General features: G+C 47.3%; 1 protein-coding gene across 1 annotated transcript in view; it reads left to right on the top strand.

Moving 5' to 3' along the window:
• Positions 1-21,487, top strand: part of GCC2 (GRIP and coiled-coil domain containing 2) — a 60,416-nt gene that overhangs the window by 31,349 nt on the left and 7,580 nt on the right. Inside the window, exons 16-21 of the mRNA XM_040975518.1 lie at positions 69-206; positions 2,568-2,689; positions 6,666-6,842; positions 10,640-10,857; positions 12,223-12,417; positions 14,166-14,305. Coding sequence (XP_040831452.1) covers positions 69-206; positions 2,568-2,689; positions 6,666-6,842; positions 10,640-10,857; positions 12,223-12,417; positions 14,166-14,305 — 990 coding nt within the window. The remainder of the gene's footprint in view (positions 1-68; positions 207-2,567; positions 2,690-6,665; positions 6,843-10,639; positions 10,858-12,222; positions 12,418-14,165; positions 14,306-21,487) is intronic.

Here is a 21,487-nt window from a genome sequence, read left to right as displayed (position 1 = left end):
ACCCAAGGAGGATCTGATTAACTTGGGCTAGATCGCAAGGTTCTCACCACCCCCGCCCCTGCCCCTAGATTCAGCTGGCTGAAATAACGTCGGAGAAACACAAACTCCACGAGCACCTGAGGACGTCCGCAGAGCAGCACCAGCGCACGCTGAGTGCCTACCAGCAGAAAGCGATGGCACTGGAGGAGGAGAGCCGTACGGCCAAGGTGAGTCCCCCGGCGCCCAGCCGGCAGCACGGGTTAGATACGCACCTGGCTCAGCCATCTGCCTCCAAGCCTAACCCCACGCTCCTCACTTCCACATCCCTGCCTGTAGAGAAACACATTAGGGGCTAGTGTGGCGGTATAGCAAACTAAGCCTCTGCCTGCAGATCTGGTATCCCATTTGGGATTCAGTTCAAGTCCGGGCCGCTGCATTTCCACTCCAGCTCCTTGCTGATGTCCTGGGCAAGCCGCATAGGCTAGCTTGGGTGCCCAGGTTCTGGCACCTGCACCCACATGCTGCATGCAAGACCCAGAAGAAGCTCCTGACTCCAAGCTCTGGCCATTTTGGCCATCTAGGGAGTAAAGCAGTAGACGAAAGATCTCTCCTTCTCTCTGTACCTCTGCCTTTCCAATAAAATTCAATCTTTTTAGAAAACGAACACATTATTTCCTTTTTTTGCTCAAACATTGCTGGCAGAACAAGCTGCTGTGAATTCTGAATTTAGGAGCTGTAGAGTTCATGTTCATAGCATTTTAAAATAGCAGAAAAATAAATGTGTGCCACGAGCCAAAACTGAAGGCACTCTTTTGAATTTAAGAATATAAGAAACCAGTTACTGTGAGGCTCTTCTGTTAGAAAAATGCCACAATTCTTTTTTTTTTTTTTTAAGATTTATTTATTGCAAAGTCAGATATACAGAGAGGAGGAGAGACAGAGAGGAAGATCTTCCGTCCGATGATTCACTCCCCAAGTGAGCGCAACGGCTGGTGCTGTGCCAATCCAAAGCCAGGAGCCAGGAACTTCTTCCGGGTCTCCCACACGGGTGCAGGGTCCCAAAGCTTTGGGCTGATCTCAACTGTTTTCCAGGCCACATGCAGGGAGCTGGATGGGAAGTGGAGCTGCCGGGATTAGAACTGACTCACATGGGATCCCGGCGTGTTCAAGGCGAGGAGGACTTTAGCTGCTGGGTCACAGCGCCGGGCCCAAAATGTCACAATTCTTTCTGAGAGCCTAAATGATTATAACATAACATTCTGAAAGAGTGGGAAGGCCTGCATTCCTGTCTTCAGTATGCAAAACAGCTGGACACAATGTGTTGTCCAGTGGGAGGGGCTGCTCCTGTCCAGGTATGCTTGGCTCTAAAATAGGCCTTTATTTTTTTAAACCGTGCTTCCAATGAATGGAAAAATAGTTATAGTATTGACCTTGAACTTTGTGACTCGTGCTTCTAGGCACGTTAGGCTAAGAATTCCACTTCGGAAGCACAATGCCTGGGTCTTTGAGTGGCATCTGCGCTGAGACCAGGATGGGCAGGCTCCATTGCTGCTTTCCGCGAAGCACTGCCCTGCTGCTTTGTGAAAGAAGAAACGAAGGCACAAGTCATTTCACTGTTTGCTTGGCATCACAGGAAGCAAGCTGGTGATAAGTGTGTTTAAGTAGTTGTGTAAGCCAAGCTCAACTGCATACCTTCATTCAGAAATATTTGACTAAGGTTTTGGATTGGGTTGGCACTGTCGTGCAAAGAGAATGAGTTTGCTTAAAACAGATCTTTCCCGGTCCTGTGGTCTGTTCCTGCCTGGAAAGTTTTTGTAAAAAGGCCAAGTTCATATCCCCTTGATGTTAGAATCAAGTCTCACACTCCATCAATATCTCGTGCTGAACTTTGTGGTTGCATTCAAAATTATTAAACATGGGCGAAGGTGGGGGAGGGCAGTTGTAAGACTTGTTTACATAAAGTTCCAAGCCAACAGTGTGATTATAAAATATGCAAGTGGTAAATTAATTTACCAGAGTAGAAAACATGGTAAAAATATCTCTTGTCAGACAAAATTCAAAAACCTAAAAAGCCAACACAGATTACTTACAAAGGTTAACTGGGGCCTGAAACAGTATCAGCTATTTTTCCCTGTTTTTCTTTTTTTTTTTTAATAAGATTTATCTATTTTTATTGGAAAGGCAGACATACAGAGAGGAGGAGAGACAGAGAGGAAGATCTTCCGTCCGATGGTTCACTCCCCAAGTGGCTGCAACATCTGGAGCTGAGCCAATCCTAAGCCAGGGGCCAGGAGCTTGTTCCGGGTCTCCCACGCGGGTGCAGAGTTCCAAGGCCTTGGGCCGTCCTCGACTGCTTTCCCAGGCCACAAGCAGGGAGCTGGATGGGAAGTGCGGCCTCCGGGATTAGAACCGGTGCCCATATGGGATCCCAGCGCGTTCAAGGCTAGGACTTTAACTATTACACTATCGTGCCGGGCCCTGTTTTTCCCTATTTTTCAAAAACAAGATTTCATCTCAACTTGGCAATCTCTGAAAGTTAAAAGGTGATGTGATGGAAGATAACGCTTTGTCTCTCTCCGGTGTTACAGGCAGAACAGGCCGCTATAACCTCTGAATTTGAGAGCTACAAAGTCAGAGTCCATAATGTCCTCAAGCAACAGAAAAATAAATCCATGTCTCAGAGTGAGACTGAGGCGGCAAAACAAGAAAGGTAAAACTGCTTACACGCCAAGGAAGCGGGCGCAGGCGCCACGGAGCGGCAAGTTAAGCCTCCACCTGTGGCCTCAGCATCTCACGTGAGCGCCAGTTTGAGTCCAGGCTGCTCCAGAAATTGTTACCTTAGAACTCTGCAGTGTTGTTTTGTTTGTGTTGCTGTTTGTTTGTTGGTTGCTAAGAACATGCACTATAACAGATAGCTATTTTTTAATAAGAAGTTCACTTTATGTTTGATGATGTTTGCGTAGTTCAGAGGGATGCATGCCCATGTGGAGCAACAGGTAGGATAGGAAAGGTCAAGGAATGGGGGGTGGTAGATGAAACAAGCGCCTTCAATCTCCTTTTTCTTCTGGTGCCTGGGGGAAGTGAGAAGGGGAGAGGGCCGCTCCTAGCAGTCCAGTTGCATCAGTACCCAGGAATGGAGGGAAGGCCACTCAGTGTCGTCCCAGGGTCCCCCACGTGGAGTATGCTCCGAGGATGCTGCTCACGTGGTGTTGATAATTCTGAGATGCTGTTGATTTCATTGCTCCAAGGTTGAGGATCCTTTGGCTGACAGTTCACCTTAGAATCTTGATTCGCCCAGATACTCATCTGGGAAAGCTGTCCAGTTTGCTCTGTCTTCCATGGTATTTGTTCTGCAGGCCTCAGCGAGCTGGCTGTCATGTGCCCCGTGAGCATCAGGGCGTGCTGTTCGCTGCACAGGCTCCAACAACTGAGGAGACCCAGTTCAGACACGTGTACTGCACGGTTAGACCGAGATCCTGGGATTGGCACCATGGTTGGAGTTTTGAGTCCAGTGATCCGGTTGGACTGGATCTCCAAAGAGATCTTGCTAGAGGTGACCCCAACCTCACTCCTGTGTCTGCCAGCCAGCATGGGGTCCGGCTCAGGTCATCACCCCCATCAGCTTGTGCACACACAGATGGTTACAGTCACCTGGTCAGTTCTGTCCCTAGCTGCATCGCATATGCAAACCAGTGGGTGCTGTGGGCCGATGCAAAGCAGTGGGTGCTGCAGGCTGGCCTAACCCTGCCTGCCACGCACTCAGCCCTCATGCACACCAGCAGGAACTGCAGCCTAGATGGAGCAGCTCCCAGTAACACCCCAGCACTAGTTCCTGTGCGTGTCTGTAAGTGCAGCAGACTGCGCCAATGTGTCCCATAGCCCATTCAGCTCCTGTACGCGTCACTGAGCTTTGGAGTCCAGCTCTACCCAGCTGATTTCACCATCCAGCTCACACTCGTGCCAGTGGGTGCTACAGCCTGTCCAGCCAGGCCCAACCCCAGCCCTGGTTCTCATGCTCACCAGTGGCAGTTGCAGCCCATCAGAGAGGGGCCCACAGTTTGCCAACTGGGCCCACTCCCAGCCTGGACCTTACACTTTCAAGATAATTCAGTTCTCTAATGAGCTGGTTAGTGTCATGGCCCAAGCTAACATGGTCCAACCCTGCTTTAACACTCACTGGCCGGCACTGTGGTCGAGCCAACAGGCCCCCAGCCATGGCTTTTGTGCTTTCTTGTAGGCCGTGGTTGATAGCAACGACCCCAGCTCAGGTCTCCCACGTGGGGGTGTATTGGTTTGGCCCAAAAGGTTCTCCAGTTTCCTTCTAAACCACCCGATCTCAGCCCCCTCGTTTACCTGCAAGTACGGTAGCCCGGTTGGTGGAAGTCCCCCAGGGGTCACTGCTTTCCTATCACGTTCTCCATCAGCAGTCCTCCCTCCCTCGTATCTCCAGAACTGCTTCCACAAGCCCCCATGCCCATAGGTCCCCAAGCCTGGTCCTGTGGCAGGGGACTGACTGCCTTAATTAATTAGGGCCCACACACTCTCAAGAGGGTCCCCAACCCTGTCTGTTGGTGTGCCGGCATCTGCACCGCCCCTGCTCTCCCACCACCACACACACACATCTTGGAAAAAAAAGAATAGATGGCTATGCTGGCACACTGGCATAGTTAACACAAATTTGGCATTAACCAGGCTCAGGATGCCTGCCTGCTATTAGCTGCTTTTCTCCCGATGGTATAACACTTCCCTGGTTACCATGCAACCTAGGATGTTGCCTACAGCTGGGAAGTTTTTGTTTGTTTTTTGAGATTTTTTTTTTTTTATTTACTTGAAAGGCAGTTAGAGAGAGATAAGAGAGACAGTTCATCTGTCAGTCAGCTCACTCCCCAAATGGCTGCAACTGCTAGGGCTGGGCGAGCTAGGAACTTCTTCCAGATCTCTCACGTGGGCTCAAGGACCCAAGGAGCCAGCAGTGTTCTGTTTTCTTCCAAGCCCGTTAGCAAGGAGCTGGGTAGGAAGTGAAGAAGCTGAGACTCAAACCAGCGTCTGTGAGAGATGCTGACGTTGTGGTCAGCATCTCTACCCGCGGCACCACAGGGCTAGTCCACAACAAGGAGCTGTTTCTGTTTGTTTTGTTTTGCTCCTTTTAATGGGAAAGGCAGATTTACAGAGGGGAGATACAGAAGAGTCCCTGTTTCATTCTGCAGCTGGGTCGCAATGCCTGGAGCTGAGCCCATCCAAAGCCAGGAGCCAGGCGCTTCTTCTGGGTCTCCCATATGGGGGCAGGGTCCCATGGCTTTGGGCCGTCTTCTGATGCTTTCCCAGGCCACAAGCAGGGAGTTGGATGAAAAGTAGAGCAGCTGAAACACAAACTGGCACCTAAATGGGAAGCCAGTGCTTGAAGGGGAAGGATTAGCCAGTTGAGCCTTCACACCAGCTTTTATTTATTTTTTTTTAAGGTTTATTTATTTATTGGAAAGCCAGATATACAGAGAGGAGAGACAGAGAGGAAGATCTTCCGTCTGATGATTCACTCCCCAAGTGGCCACAATGGCCAGTGCTGTGCCGATCCGAAGCCAGGATCCAGGAACTTCTTCCATGTCTCCCACGCTGGTGCAGGGTCCCAAAGCTCTGGGCCATCCTCGACTGCCTTCCCAGGCCACAAGCAGGGAGCTGGATGGGAAGTGAAGCTGCCGGGATTAGAACCGGTGCCCATATGGGATCCCGGGCATTCAAGGTGAGGACTTTAGCCACTAGGCCACGTTGCAGGGCCCCACACCAGCTTTTAAAAGTAGCTATTTTAGGCCCAGCACGGTAGACTAGCAGCTACAGTCCTCATCTTGAAAACGCACCAGGTTCTAATCCCGGCAGCCCAGCTTCCTATCCAGCTCCCTGCTTGTGGCCTGAGAAAGCAGTCGAGGACAGCCCAAAGCCTTGCAACTCTGTATCCGCGTGAGAGACCCAGAAGAGGCTCCTGGCTTCGGATCGGCACAATATCTGTTGTGGTCACTTGGGGAGTGAATCATTGGATGGAACATATTTCTCTCTGTTTCTCCTCTCTGTATATCTGACTTTGCAATAAAAATAAAATAGATCTTTTTTTAAAAAGTAGCTATTTTGATAGCATTTGATAGTCTATTCTGTTTATATATTTTTTAAGTTAACAATTCAGAGACATGCATTTGTTACGGCTTTGGAGTTGCTACTTGGGATACTGTATCACGTACTGCAGGGCTGACAGTGGCATCCTGCCTCAGTTCTTCTTCCAGCTTCTTGATCCTGCGCATTGCAGGAGAGAGCAGGTGAGGGCCCAGGTACTTGGGGCCCCACCACCCAGGAGCCCCAGTGGGAGACCCAGACTGACTTCCTGGCTCAGCATCAGCCTGGTCTGGCCCTGGCTGTTGGGGATGTTTGGGGAGTAAGCAAATGGAAATCTCTCTCTCTCATCATCTATTCTGTCTCTGCTTTCTAATGATTTCTTTTTTAATTTTGTAGTGCTTGAGATTTCAAATGTGCTGTAAATTTACTCTCTGAATTCCTCTGTTCAGTGTATGTCCTTAAAAATCTTGCTATTAGCACAAATACCACATTGAAAGTTTAAAGGATTGAAATATACTTGAAACCACAAAATTGTTTACCTTTTTCAAAACAATTTTCAAACTGGTTTTTGTTTTGTTTTGTTTTAGACAACACCTGGAGATGCTGATTGACCAGCTAAAAATTAAATTACAAGAGAGCCAGAATAACCTACAGGTCAACATGTCTGAACTTCAGGCGCTCCAGTCCGAGCATGATGCTCTGTTGGAAAGGCATAACCGGATGCTGCAGGAAACTGTGTCCAAAGAGGCCGAGCTTCGGGAAAAGTAAGGCTTCCGGCAGCGCTGTCCGTGTTTGCCCCGGGCAGCGGTGTGCTGCCCCGTTGGGATTTCTGATTTGGTGTTACACGGGATGCAAATTTGAAAATAAGAAATGGGTAGGTACTGTGGCAAGGCAGGTTAAACTACTGCTTGGGATGGCTACGTCCTATACCAGAGTTCCAGTTTGAATCCTGGCTCCCCCACTTCAGATCTGGCTTCCTACTAACATATCTTGGGGGGCAGCAGATGTTTGCCCAAGGACTTGCATCCCTGCCAACCACTTGGAAGGCATAGGTGGCATTCCGGTCTCCTGGCTTTGGCCTGGCCCAGCCCTCGCCATTGCAGGCATTTGGAAAACAATCACAGACAGAGACACTCTGCCTCTCACTTTGCCTCTCAAGTAAGTAAATATTGCATTTTGAGGATATATGTATATTTATGTGAAAAAGTTACAGAGGAAGAGACATAGAGACCCTCCATCTACTGGTCCACTCCCCAGATGGAAGCAACAACCAGGCCACAGTCAGCAACCAGAAGCCTGTTGCAGGTGTCTCCCTATGGGTTCAGGAGCCTAGGCACTTGAGCTATCCCGTACTGTTTCCCCAGGCGCGTTAGCAGGGAGATGCATCTTACTCAGAGCAGCTCATTCCCAAACCAGGACCAATATGATATGCTAGCATCATAGGGGATGTCTTTTTTTTAAAGGTTTATTTTTATTGAGAAGGCAGATATACAGAGAGAAGGAGAGACAGAGAGGAAGATCTTCCATCTGATGGTTCACTCCCCAAGTGGCCACCATGTTTGGAGCTGTACCTATCTGAAGCCAGGAGCCAGGAACCTCCTCCAGGTCTCCCACGCGGGTGCAGGGTCCCAAAGCATTGGGCTGTCCTCAACTGCTTTCCCAGGCCACAAGCAGGGAACTGGATGGGAAGCAGGATTGCTGGGATTAGAACTGGCACCCATTTGGGATCCTGGCATGTGCAAGGTGAGGACTTTAGCTGCTGTGCTATCGCATTGGGCCCCAGGTGGTTTCTTTATCTGCTACACCACAATATTGGCTCCAGTATATATTATTTTTTTAAAAAGAAAAGAAACAGAAACAGTTCTGAAGACTTTGATTGTATTCTCTCCACCTTAAGGCTTACCTTTTGGGACCCAGCGGCATGGCCTAGCAGCTAAAGTCCTTGCCTTGAACGCCCCGGGATCCCATATGGGGGCCGGTTCTAATCCTGGCAGCTCCACTTCCCATCCAGCTCCCTGCATGTGGCCTGGGAAAGCAGTGGAGGACGGCCCAAAGCTTTGGGACCCTGCACCTGCGTGGGAGACCCGGAGGAGGTTCCTGGATCCTGGTTTTGGATCGGCATAGCATCGCCGTTGCGCTCACTTGGGGAGTGAATCATTGGACGGAAGATCTTCCTCTCTGTCTCTCCTCTGTATATCTGACTTTCCAATAAATAAATATATCTTTAAAAAAAAAAAAAAAAAGCTTACCTTTTGGATTGCTTTTGTATTTAGTGTTTCAAAACCCATGTCCATTTAGTATTCTGTCTCTCCTGTACTCAAGGCCAAGTTGTTTCTCTAAAAAAAAAGAAAAAAAAATCTTGTATCTGGGACCAGCGTTGTGATGTGAGTCAAGCTGCAGTGTTAGCATCCATATGATGCCAGTCCAAGTGCTGGCCACCCTGCCTTCCAACCAGCTCCTTGCTGATATGCTTGGGAAAGCAGCAGAGTGGCACATGTGGGAAACGCAAACAAGTTTTGAGCTCCTGACTTAGCCTGTCCCCACCCCGGCTGTTACAGCCATTTGTGGAACCAACCAGCAGATGAACTCTTAAGAGGCGGGAAAAAACTTATTCTCAATATAGGTGTCAAATAGCAATCATTTTTCTTCATTTCTAATGAAAACATTCAAGCAGCAAATGCCTATTGAAAAGAATGCAACTCTGTCTTTGCCTTTTCATTATAATGCTTTAGACATTAGGACTAGGCAGAATCAGTGGATCGTGATGGTGTTCTTAAACCAAGGAAAAGAATTCTTTGAGCATCATTCATCAAGGGCGTTAGGGTGCTCAGTTGCACTCAATAAACACTACATCTTATTAACCTGAAAAGTGAAACTCTTGGGCTTCCTTGGCTTACACGACTGTGTTTAATAGAATATTCATGTAAACCAAAAGTTTAAGGGGAGATTTACCAATTTTCTAACTCCCTATTGCTAGGATTTGTCATAACATGAAGTTACATATAATGATGCATAATTAACGGCTGGCTCAGGACTTTTCTTACACATTTTGAAAACATATTTGGAAGCGATGACTTTGAGCTACTCGGAAAAACAACAGACACAGAGAGAGATCTTCCGCCCATCTGCTGGTTCGTTCCGCAAAGGCCTTCAGCAGCCAGGACCGGGGCAGGTGGGAGCCAGGAACTCATCCACGTCCCTCATGCGTAATAGAGACCCAAGTACTTGAGCCATCAAGGTGCCTTCCAGGGAGCTCAGTGGGGAGGAATTAGATCCGAACCGGAGAGAAGACTGGATCCCGGGCGTTCCAGTATGATCTCGGGTGGCAGCCAAACACCTGTGCTTCAGGAGAAGGCCCTTCCCCTCTGCTTCAGAAGTGTTAAAAATCTAGTGTTCTCAGCCACCTCTTCCCTGGTAAAGAGATGGCCTTTCCTTCAGTCATTCTGTTCTTCTTGCAATGCAGTTAATATTTGCATTGTCGTTTTTGAGATGCATCGGTATACCCCAGTAACAACTGGGATAGAAAAGTGAATTTCCCTCGGAGCAGCCAAGACCAGGAAGCAGGGGTTCGAGCCGCTGTCCTCCAAGTAGTTGAGTTTACAAGTGTCACCAGAAACTAGAATGGAAGCATTATCCTAATTGTGACTGTAAGTGACTCGTCCTTTACTTTCTTGCTGGATAGTGAACAAAATGCAAAAAAAAACTTAGCTAACTTCTCTGACATTTTCTGACTTATTAATTGTGAGCCTAGCAATTCAGATGCCCTTTCTAAAACTTAGTTCTATTTCATTTCTCTCTCCAGCTACAAAATTCTGTTTTAAGCTTAGGTAGTGGATAGAAAATAGTTGGGAACCTTGACAAGTTACATTCAAAATGTTGATAGCATTCATATAGCCCTGGAATTAGCGTTTTGTGCTACCGGAAGTTGGGAGTGAATAAAAGCAGGAAATGTACTTTTTAGCAAAACCAAACATATAAAACTACGTCCAAGTGGTGGTTGCCGAGTTGTAGGTCCTCGCGGGGACTGCGTTGATGGGAAGTTGGAAGTGGGCTAAAGCTGAGCGTTGAACCGGGCAGTCTCTTACGGAAAGCAGCCTTCTGAACTGCTAGGCTAAAACTAGGTTTATTTAAGGCTTGCTTTATGAGTCAAGAGTAACTATTCTTTACCACATTTTCTGTGTAATAGAGAAAATGTCATCCTGCATTTATGCGTGAGCCATCCCACAAGATGATTTGAAAAAAGTGGAATGCTTAAGGCTGTATTTTCTGCTGTTAATTATGATCCTATTTTCTGGTGAACTGTATTGGGATTTTCATCTGAGCCATGCCACACAACACAGCTTCTCAACTAAGGCTGCTCATTGGAGCTGTGAACACACAATGTCATTAGCCTGGATGGCAGCTTGTGGCGTTTCTCCCCAGGTGATTGCATAGCCAGCTGGATTGATGCGTTCGACTTGTGAGGGCTAATTTGCTTGCAGAAGCAGCCGGTTGAGGAAGCCAAATGGGCATATAGGGCTGAACGCTGTTTTTGTAAACTGAGTTCCTCCCCCGTCTCCAGGTTGTGTTCCGTACAGTCTGAGAATATAACGATGAAATCTGAACACGCACAGACTGTAAGCCAGCTAACCTCCCAGAACGAGGCCCTTCGCAACAGCTACCGGGAGCAGGTGCGACACTTGCAGGAGGAGCACAGGAAGACCGCCGAGACGTTGCAACAGCAGCTGTCCAAGGTGGAAGCTCAGCTCTTCCAGCTGAAGAGTGAGCCAGCCGCAAGAAGTACGTATGTGCCCACAGGGCCGAGGGCCTTCCTCACCAGGTCAGGAGGAAGTTGAAGATGGGTGTGGTGGCAGCTAGTGCCAGGTCCGTGAATAATGACTTGGCTGACCTACTTACTAGAAGGATGGTTGAACCGTTCTTAATTTTAACAAGTTACGTAACCTGTTGATGATTTTCATGCGTTTATTTCCTTCCATGTAGACGGGTTTTTTTGTTGTTGTTGTTATGACCCAAACATATTTTATCAGCATCAGGATGTGTGAGCCAGCATTAGTTTTCACTGGAGCTGCTTGGTGTTCTCAGTTGCTAGTCCTCAAGGAAGGGGCTTAGAAACATTCAAACACCACTGAACTTGTTGAATTGCTCGGCCAGCAGAGATTCTTAGCAATTTCCGATTGCTCAGAATTTGAGGTCAGTTGTTCTAGTTCCAGGAAGAGGTGGCAAAGCTGTTTTGCTGTAGTTCAGTAGTAATTTGCTCCTCATTGTTTTGTTTCCTGTGAAAAATGTTGCTGGAATATTGACAGCTGTGATCACGTGGCAGCCTCAGTAGCTAACCTGTGCCAGGAGTCAGCCAGAAAGAAGCAGTCGGCTTGAGAGGTTAGAACTTAGGAATCACTTGGAGAAGAGGCAATTAGCAAAATATCAGAAACTCAGGAAATTCTTCAGAAAGGGCAGAAGGCTGATCAAGGATTAGAAGAACAGGGAAGCAAGTTCATGCAGCGGAAATGATCTGAACTTCAAATCCCTTGGGATCAATGAAATACTGTGTCTGAGTATGAACTTCAAAGATGCGTGCAAGTAATCATTATCAGCCAAGCAGGCAGACTTTGCCCAATATACTCCACTAGCTCCTGGCCCTAAATTCTGGGCTTGACCTGTGGGGATGCTGTAGATGGGCCGAAGCGTGTTGGGGACCAGCAGGAATACCAGTGTGAGCATCGTGGTGAGGACCAGCTGCTGAGCAGAGTCAGCAGTTGCATGACATCAGTAAGATGCCAGCATCAGCAATGCCTGACCCACAGAAGGGCTGGCCTGCAGTTTGTGGAATTTAAACAGTGTTACCTTTGTCCGTACAAAACTAAGTAAAGAAGAACTTCGTATCATTACAGTGTCGCTTTAACTTAACTGCAGCAACTAATTTATTATGACTTCTGCGGAAGTGACTAAAATCTTTACAAGTTCAATGACAGAATTTTGGGACGAGTTCCCCGTTCCTCCTTACACTCTTTGCCTGTGTTCTGTTGTTTAATTCCCTACCACGTCAGCATCCGCGGGGTCATTGTCGTTTTGTTATATATCCCTGTTAAAGTTGCATCTGTCGGTCTTGAACAATCTCACGCTTAAAAAAAAAAAAACCTTTAATAGGCCCAGCTTCCTCTCATCAGTCTTTGAAGAACCTTCGAGAAAGGAGAAACACAGACCTCCCACTCCTAGATATACACACGACGGCCCGGGAAGAAGGAGAAGGGATGGAAACCACTGACGCCGAATCTGTTTCTTCTGCCGGCACGTACACCCAGTCTTTAGAACAGCTGCTGACTTCTCCCGAAACCAAACTTGGTATGTTCCTCTGGCTAAGCATGTTCCTCTTAGTTAACTTTGCTATAGATTTTTTTAGACAATTTTACATGTATTTTTTTTTTTTTAAGATTTTTTGGGGGGAGGGGGAAGCTGTAGTAACAGAAGAGAGAGCCAGAGAAAGAGAGCTTGCATCCACTGGTTCCCTCCAGAAATGCCTGCTGTCACTTGGGCCGGGCCCAGCACCAAGGAGCCTGGAAGTCTGTCTCCTGTGTGAGTGGCAGGGACCCAAGTACTCGAACCATCCTGCTGCTGCTTTGCCAGGCACGTTAGCACAGAGCCACATTGGAAGCGAGATTGATCCAGCCCTCTGAAATGGGATGTCAGCAGCTCAAGTGGTGGCTTAATCCACTCAACCGTGATGCCTGATCTGCTGAGCCGGCCGAAGCCTTTGAACTGTGGATCCAATCCAGGGCCCCTGTGTGGGCGGCAGGACCCCAGCTTAAATCATTACCTCCTCCCTCCCAAAGATACATCAGCAGGAAGCTGAAATCAGCAGCAAATCAGTACTCAAACCCAAGCACTCCAGCACACGCTGTAGGCGTCCCAAGCAGGTGTCTTAATCAGCACACCCAGAACCAAACCTTGTTTTTGCTGTTTTTTGTAACTGGTATTACTTTAAGTTATATATATCTTAGCACAGTGGCTAAGATACCTCCCTGGATTGCTTGCATCCATTACTCAAAGTACATGGGCTCAGTGGGCCCAGCATGGCAGCCTAGTGGCTAAAGTCCTTGCCTTGAACATGCCGATGTCCCATATGGGTGCTGGTTCTAATCCTGGCGGCCCCGCTTCCCATCCAGCTCCCTGCCTGTGGCTGCACCAGGCTAAAGCTAGGAGCCCAGGGCATCTTCTGAGTCTCCCACATAGGTACAGGGTTCCAATTACTGGAACCATTTACTGCTACTCTCCCAGGCACATTAGCAGGCAGCCGGATTGGAAGTGGAACAGCCAGGGGCTCAAACCAGCACCAGTATGGGATGCTAGCATTGCAAGTAGTAGCTTTACCCACTGTACCACAGTGATGCTCTAGAAAATTCTTGAAGGATCTGTGATGTAAGTGATCAGTAAATGTTACTGCTTCCCTCATTTGTAAGTGAAGTGACTGTTTTTAACATTGATAGATGGGGCCTGGCGCAGTGGCCTAGTGGCTAAAGTCCTCGCCTTGAACGCGCCCCGGGATCCCATATGGGTGCCAGTTCTAATCCCAGCAGCTCCAGTTCCCATCCAGCTCCCTGCTTGTGGCCTGGGAAAGCAGTCCAGGATGGTGCAAAACCTTGGGATCCCGCACCCACATGGGAGACCTGGAGAAGGCTCCTGGCTCCTGCATCCTGATCGGCACAGCACCAGCCATTGCGCTCACGAATCATCAGACGGAAGATCTTCCTCTCTGTCTCTCCTCCTCTCTGCTATCTGACTTTGTAATAAAAAATAAATAAATCTTAAAAAAAATTGATAGATGAAACTGGTAAAATAATGTAAAAAGAAAAGCTTGACAGGCTTCAGCGTTGGGACTCAGGGCTTATATTCAGTTGAGTTATATTGCAGCAGGGATTCATCTTTGTAGAATATTCGACATGTGATATTATACTTCAGCTACATTTAATGAATGAATGCCATACAACAGGCCCGTAGAGTTAAGGGTAAGGTATTTCTTTTCGAATGTTTTTCATAGTAAGACTCTTCTGCAGTCCCTGATTTTGCAAACTAATTCATGGAATGTCTTACAGAGCCTCCTCTATGGCATGCAGAATTTACCAAAGAAGAATTGGTGCAGAAACTCAGTACCACAACAAAAAGTGCAGATCATTTAAACGGCCTGCTTCGGGAAACAGAAGCCACCAATGCAATTCTTATGGAGCAAATTAAGGTAAGGTCGAAAAATAGAAAAATACTCCATCCCGATTTGGTATGCATGCATACAACCCAAATTGAAAGTTCGCATTTCAGCTACAGCCACAGGGTTTTGCCTTTTACTTTAGATTCCTGACAGTGAGCATTAGTAATTGCTTTTGTGTTTGCTATGTGATGACTCTTATTTCTGCTCTTTCTGAGTGACCATAATAGAAATTGAGGTGGTGTTCCCGGGTCATTGTTCCACATACACGTCAGACAAACCTGCACAGGAATAGTTCCTTAAATTCTAACGATAAACAGCAGACACTTCAAAATCAAATCAGCTAGAAACTTTTAGCTTTCGGTTGAAAGATGAAGGTTGTCTCACGGCTGCAGCCATTCGCCCAGGTTGCCACCCCACTCCCCACCCGGGACACGGCTGGTCATTTGGTGATCCAGGCTGAGGTTCCTGAGCCCCACCCAGCTCAACCAACAGCACATTGCGTGTGGCCTCAGACTGCTTGTTCTGCTGTCCCAGTCTCGTGAATCCTGCACTTTCTAAGCATCTGTGCAGTCTGTCTTTCTTACCAAGTACCGATCCTGCTCTCGAAGCCCTGCTGTTGGCCAGTGCCAATGCTAGCAGCTGCCACTCCTGACTTAGCTGAGAATCTGCGTCTTAGGCCCACGTGCTGTAACACCGGCAGCCCTGAGAACATCCGGGAAGCTGCTAACTCCAGTCCTAAGCCTACGGCTATAACTGGAGACCTGCATCTAGGCATCATGCAGCAACAGCAGCACACCAGATGCTTGTACGGAGACTACTACAGCATGAAGGTATTGGAAGGCCATCCTGTGGAGTCCAACTGGAACTGAAGTCAAGGCTGCCTACCAAACACATTGTCAGGAAGAAACTGTGAGTCAACAAAGCTGTCTTCTGAAAGTTATAGAAACAGTCTGTGCCCCAAAAGAGACTCAGTACCAGACCATGAAGAAGATTGATTAAATGTCTGGGAAAGAATTCATAATAATGACGCTAAGGTTACTCTGATAGAAGAAAGCACAGATCAATAGTTAAATGAAATTAGGAATTTAGTAGATGACTTGAATAAGAAGTTCAGTAAAGAGTGATTGAATAAGAACCAAATGAATGGTAGATATTTAAAAAAAAGTCAGCAATAAAAAATAAGAAGTGTCAAGTGTCCAGGCTCTTTGGGAATACCATAATATGAACCAGTAATTGCATTTGGGGGAATTTTTTTTAAAGATTTATTGATTATTTTTATTACAAAGTCAGATATACAGAGAGGAGGAGAGACAAAGAAGAAGATCTTCTGTCCGATGATTCACTCCCCAAGTGAGCGCAATGGCCGATGCTATGCCGTTCCTAAGCCAGGATCCAGGAACCTCTTCCGGGTCTCCCACACGGGTGCAGGGTCCCAAAGCTTTGGGCCGTCCTGGACTGCTTTCCCAAGCCACAAGCAGGGAACTGGATGGGGAAGTAGAGCTTCCGGGATTAGAACCGGTGCCCGTATGGGATCCCAGCGCCTTCAAGGTGAGGACTTTAGCTGCTAGGCCACACCGCCGCCAGGCCCCCATTTGGGGAATTTTTTTGAAGGGATGGACACCAAAAGAATGACTTGGGCAATCAAGGAAATAGAAGCAAAGAAACTTGTCCAAGTTAGAGAAAGACATGGACAAGCAAAGGGAGGAAAGTCACAGATCCCCAGAGAAACATCAGAAAAGGACCTCACCGTGGTCCACGTAATAGTCAACCTTCCAAAGTAGGAGTGTCCTCAGAATGCGCTAGAGAAAAGTACCAGGGCATTGTTAAGAGGTCCTGTTAGGTTGACAGCAGAAAACCGATCTTCCAGACCCAGAGAGAATGGAGAGAGACAGTTCAACTTCTGAAAGAAGATCAGTGTGAGCCCAAAATGCTTTACTCCATGAAGCTCTCATTCATGAATTAAGGTGAAATGATGGCTTTGCCAGACAAGCAAAAACAAAGAGTTGCACATCCAACCAGCCTTACAAATGATACTTAAGAATCTGCTAAAAAAAAAACACAGAAACAAAGAGAGTACACAACATGAAGGAGTATTGCAAGAATAACAAAAAAGCAAAATTTGTATCCCGGCTGCTCCACTTCCCATCCAGCTCCCTGCCTGACCTGGGAAAGCAGCAGAGGACAGTCCAAACCCCTGGCACCTGGTGGAGGCTCCTGGCTCCTGGCTTCAGATCGGATCGGCTCAGCTCCGCTCGGCTCCAGCCGTTGCGGCCACTTGGGACGTTAACCAGCAATGGAAGGTCTATCTCTCTGCATCTACTCCTATAAATCTGCCTTTCCAATAAAAATAAGTAAATCTTTTTAAAAAGGAAAAAAAAAAAAAAGGAATGACATATAATTGTAAATGTATCTTAAGCTGGAGCAGAGTTGTGCCAAAAAAATTCAGTGGAGACATAAGCTCCATTACAACAGTTAACACCAACTTTGATTAATGGCCAGACCAACAAGACAAAATCAAAGAAATAACAGACTTACCCTACAGTAGACCAGGTGGACCTGGTTTAAAGGCCAGTCTGTCTCCTCCTGTAGCACATGGAACATTTTCTAGGATAGACCATATACAAATTACGTATTATCTCTACAACTTCAAAAAAATTGAAATCTTTTAATATATTTTTGAATATGTCTTCATTGATTTGAAAGGCAAAGTTAGAGTAAGAGACAGCTTTCATCCTCTGGTTCAGTCTCCAGGCGGCTGCAACAGCCAGGACTGGGCTAAGCTGAAGCCGGGAGCTTACACCGGATCTCCCGCTGAAGTGCAAGGGTCCAAGCACATTGACCGCCTTCTGCTTTCCAAGTCATATTATCAGGGACCTGAAATGGAAGTGCAGCATCTGGGATTCAAACCAGTGTTCCTATGGGATGCTGACACTGCCTCCCATGCTCCACCACCATGCCAGAAAAATAAATAAACAAACAAACAGCTGGAATCTTGTATCTCCTCTAATCATTTTGGGGGAAAAAAAGTTGAAAATTAACAAGAAACTAAAAGTTAAATGAATGTAGAGACTGAAGAATATCCTCTTAAAATGTAAATTAAATTCTGTGAAACCAGTGAAAGTAGAAACACAGGATACAAAAATTTATGTAAAATACTGCAGAAGCGGTGTTAGCAGCTTATAACAATACGTGTTTAGTTTTTAAAAAACCGTCTGAAGAACCTAGAAAAACAAAAAAAAAACAAGCCAAAATTAGATTAGGAAGAAATAATAAAAATTGAAGAAATAAGCAGTGGAAATTATTTTGAAATACAAAAGGTCAATCCGTTTTAAGTACAGAAGGTTAACACATGAACAGAATTATAAACCAGTGGCAAGATTAATGAAGAAAATAGGAAACTTATCCTACAGAAGTTCAAAAATTGAACACGGAATTGTTCGGGACACGTGTATGCCACCAACTTGGGAAGGCTAGAAGAGATAGCTAGATTTACAAAAGCATAACTGAAACCTTGAATCACAAAGACAGAGAACATGAACAGGCGAGAGTGAATCCATAACAAAAGAGCGTTCCCAGCAAAGAAACAGGCCGGATGGCTTCACCGCTGAGCCCTGCCAGATGTTAGAGGGACAACAGTGACATCCCAAGCATTGCAGACGGTTGGCAAGGAGGAAGCCTTCCAAACTTACACCATGAAATCAACTTTTATTCCAAAGCTAGACTGGGGAACAACACAAGAGGACAGGAGACTACTACCCCAGGGGAACACAGAGCTCAGATACTCCACAAAAATACTGGCAAATTGTCTGCAGTAACGGATCAACAAGACCATCCACGCTGACCGGGTGGCGTTTGTCCCAGAGGTGCAGGCGTGGTGCAACAACACACGTCAGTCAGCGTGCTGCATCACATTCAAAAAAAGAAGAAAGAAACATCATGTATCTTTCCTGACCACAGTGGAATAAACCTGGAAATTAGCTACAGGAAAAACTAGGAACTATGCAAATAAAATTTGCATGAAGAATCAAAATCATAATTATCTCAGTAGATGCAAAGAAAACATTTGACAATCCATAGTATGCTTTCAAGATAAAAGGAATGTAACACTTAGTAAAGGTTATATCTGGCAAGATCACAGAAACTGTCATACCAAACAAAGTAAAAGCTCGAAACATTTCTGTTAATATCTGGAAACAGACAAGGAAATCAACTCTTGCCACTCTTACTCAATATAGTCGGGAAGTTTTAACCAGAGCCATGAGGCAAGACGAAAGTCAATGGTATATAGACCACAAAAGAAGAAGTCAAATTAGCCCTAATTTTAGATACAGACCCTGTCTAGAGGAAACAAAATACTCCACCAAGAGGCTATTAGGATTAAGTCAAGTTAAAGGATACAGATTCAGTGCATAAAAGTCACTTTAATATGCCAACAGTGATTTTATTGAGAAATTATTATAATGACCCCATCTACAGTCGCTACAGAATACATCACATATTAGAGTACTGAGTTCAGAACCTGTCTCCAGCTTTAACTTCGCCTCCTGCTAAGCTTACTTCCTCCGTGCAGAAAGACAGCAAGGATGGCCCAACTCACTAGGCTCTCTCGCTTGGACGACCTGGGTTGAGCTGTCAGGTCCTGGCTGTGGCCATGCCCCGTCCCAGGTGCTGCGAGCATTAGACCTGGGTTGAGCTGTCAGGTCCTGGCTGTGGCCATGCCCCGTCCCAGGTGCTGCGAGCATTAGACCTGGGTTGAGCTGTCAGGTCCTGGCTGTGGCCATGCCCCGTCCCAGGTGCTGTGAGCATTAGACCTGGGTTGAGCTGTCAGGTCCTGGCTGTGGCCATGCCCCGTCCCAGGTGCTGCGAGCATTAGACCTGGGTTGAGCTGTCAGGTCCTGGCTGTGGCCATGCCCCGTCCCAGGTGCTGTGAGCATTAGACCTGGGTTGAGCTGTCAGGTCCTGGCTGTGGCCATGCCCCGTCCCAGGTGCTGTGAGCATTAGACCTGGGTTGAGCTGTCAGGTCCTGGCTGTGGCCATGCCCCGTCCCAGGTGCTGTGAGCATTTAGACCTGGGTTGAGCTGTCAGGTCCTGGCTGTGGCCATGCCCCGTCCCAGGTGCTGTGAGCATCTGTGGAGTAAACCAGTAGATAAAAACAGATGTGCTGTCTCTCCCCTCTCAGGCTTTTAGTATTCTTTTTTATTTTACTAGTACCCAGTTCTTTTTTTAAAAAAAAAAAAAAAATTTTTATTTTAATGTTTACTGCAAAGGTGAGGGATTGCAGGCCTATGTGGGCCTCCAGTTAGGATGGAGAGGGTAAGAGCAGGAAGGTGAGTGGGATAAATCATTGTTTTCCCTCCGTTTTCCATGGTAGCAGGGAGGAGAAGGCGCACTGCTCCTTTACCAGTGTCCTGGGAGACAGTCGTCTGAGGCCCAAGGGTGTTTACTCTAGTGGCCTTTCTGTTTTTTTGTTTTTGTTTTTGTTTTTATTGGAAAGGTAGATTTACAAAGCAGGAGAGACAGATCTTCTATCCCTCTGGTTCACTCCCCAAGCAGGCGCAGAGCTGGAGCTAAGCCAGAGCAATGTCTGGGTCCCCCACATGCGTGCAGGGTCCCAAGGCCTTGGGCCATCCTCTGCTGCTTTCCCAGGCCACAAACGGAGCTCAACGGGAAGTGGCACACTTGGGATACGAACCGGTGCCCATACAGGATCCCAGATGTGCAAGGCAAGGCTTTAGCCACCAGGCCATCACGCCAGGCCCACTTTAGAGGTCTTGATTGCTTCCTTGCACCAGAGTTGAGACATTCTAAGGCCTGCTGGCTGCCCTTGTCCTCCTCCATGTGCCCACAGAACTAGGTGCTTCTTCTAGAGCCTGGCCTAGAGTGTTACCTAAACTCTTTCTGTCCATCGTTTCGTGAGGTACTCGAAGTTCTGTTAACTTGGATGAGCTGGCTGCCTGGGCTTTCATGTTACCCTGAGGATGCTCTCCATTCCTGCACGATGGGGAGCAGCTGAGGTAGCCTCAACCTGCACCATGTCCTCCAGGATTGGCCCTACGTGTCTGTGATTTTTCCCGAGGTCAGGGGTTGAGCACAGTATTGTGGTTGGTGAAGCCCAAGACACCTCACCCGGGAGGTCCTCAGACCTTGTTTTCCTATGTGCTACCTCAGTCTGCCCCTGTGCCAGCCAATTCACATGCCAGTGTGTGCAGCTGCCTAGTCAGTGCCACGCCCAGCGCTGGTCTCACCTGAACGGGTGGGTGCTGCAGCATGGTCGGGACGATCCTGAAGAACCCTCAGCTGGCCTGCCCCCCAGCCCTTGTTTTTAGGCATGCCAGTGATGACTGAGGCCCAGCCCTGCCCAGCCAGCTCTCCCCTCTCTGTCTTGTGAATATGCCAAAAGACTAGATGGCTGCTATCTATATGGCCCAGACTTAACCCAGACTGTAAGTGGGGATAGAAAAGATGGCCTAGCTAGTCTTCACTAAAGTCAACACCAGAAGTATCCAGGAATGTTGTAGAACAGTTCAGACAGTTCAAAGGAGGTGTGCGTCTGTTTTCAACGTACATATATTTATTTTCAGAGTCAGGATTATAGGGGGAGAGAGAGCGATCACTCTTGCATCTGCTGGCTCACTTCCCAGATGACTGCATCGGCCAGCAGCGTGCCAGGCCCCTGGCGGGCAGCTGGGTTGGAAGTGGAGCAGACTTGATCTGTTATGCCAGCATGGCCACCAGCAGCCACGCACACTGCACCAGCCGCTCAGAGATGTTTCCATGAGCTCACTCACTAATTGGTCATGTTTTCCTGGAGCAGTTCTCATGCTCCTCACCCTGGACTTGACATGTAGCATTCATCCCAGCAAATGGGAGAAAACATGAAGCTAGCAACTGCTGGAACAAAATTGGAACTCAAGCCTGTCAGGAAAGCACGTGTTCATGTGCTGCTTTCTGCTGCCCAGAAAACATTGCTCCTGCTTCGTGGAGGGCCAGGGCCGCAGCTTTGCTTCTCAGAAAAGCTTGTTCTAGTGCTCATTTACTTGTCACCTGGAGTGTAACAAAAGCTACTGCTTTGGTTCAACATGAGACTCCTCAAAGACTTCAGCAGCAGTCTCAATCACAATATATTGCCTTATGTTCCTGGCTGTTCACCCTATTCCAGAAAAAGGCCTCTGTGTTGATTTTGTGTGGACCATGTAGCAGCCTGAGCAGAGA

The sequence above is a fragment of the Ochotona curzoniae genome, unplaced genomic scaffold (assembly GCF_017591425.1).
Source record: "Ochotona curzoniae isolate NIBS_2020 unplaced genomic scaffold, NIBS_Ocur_1.0 contig_2688, whole genome shotgun sequence".
NCBI lineage: Eukaryota > Metazoa > Chordata > Mammalia > Lagomorpha > Ochotonidae > Ochotona > Ochotona curzoniae.
Note: the sequence above shows the minus strand (reverse complement) of the source record. Positions and strands in the feature narration are given on the sequence as shown.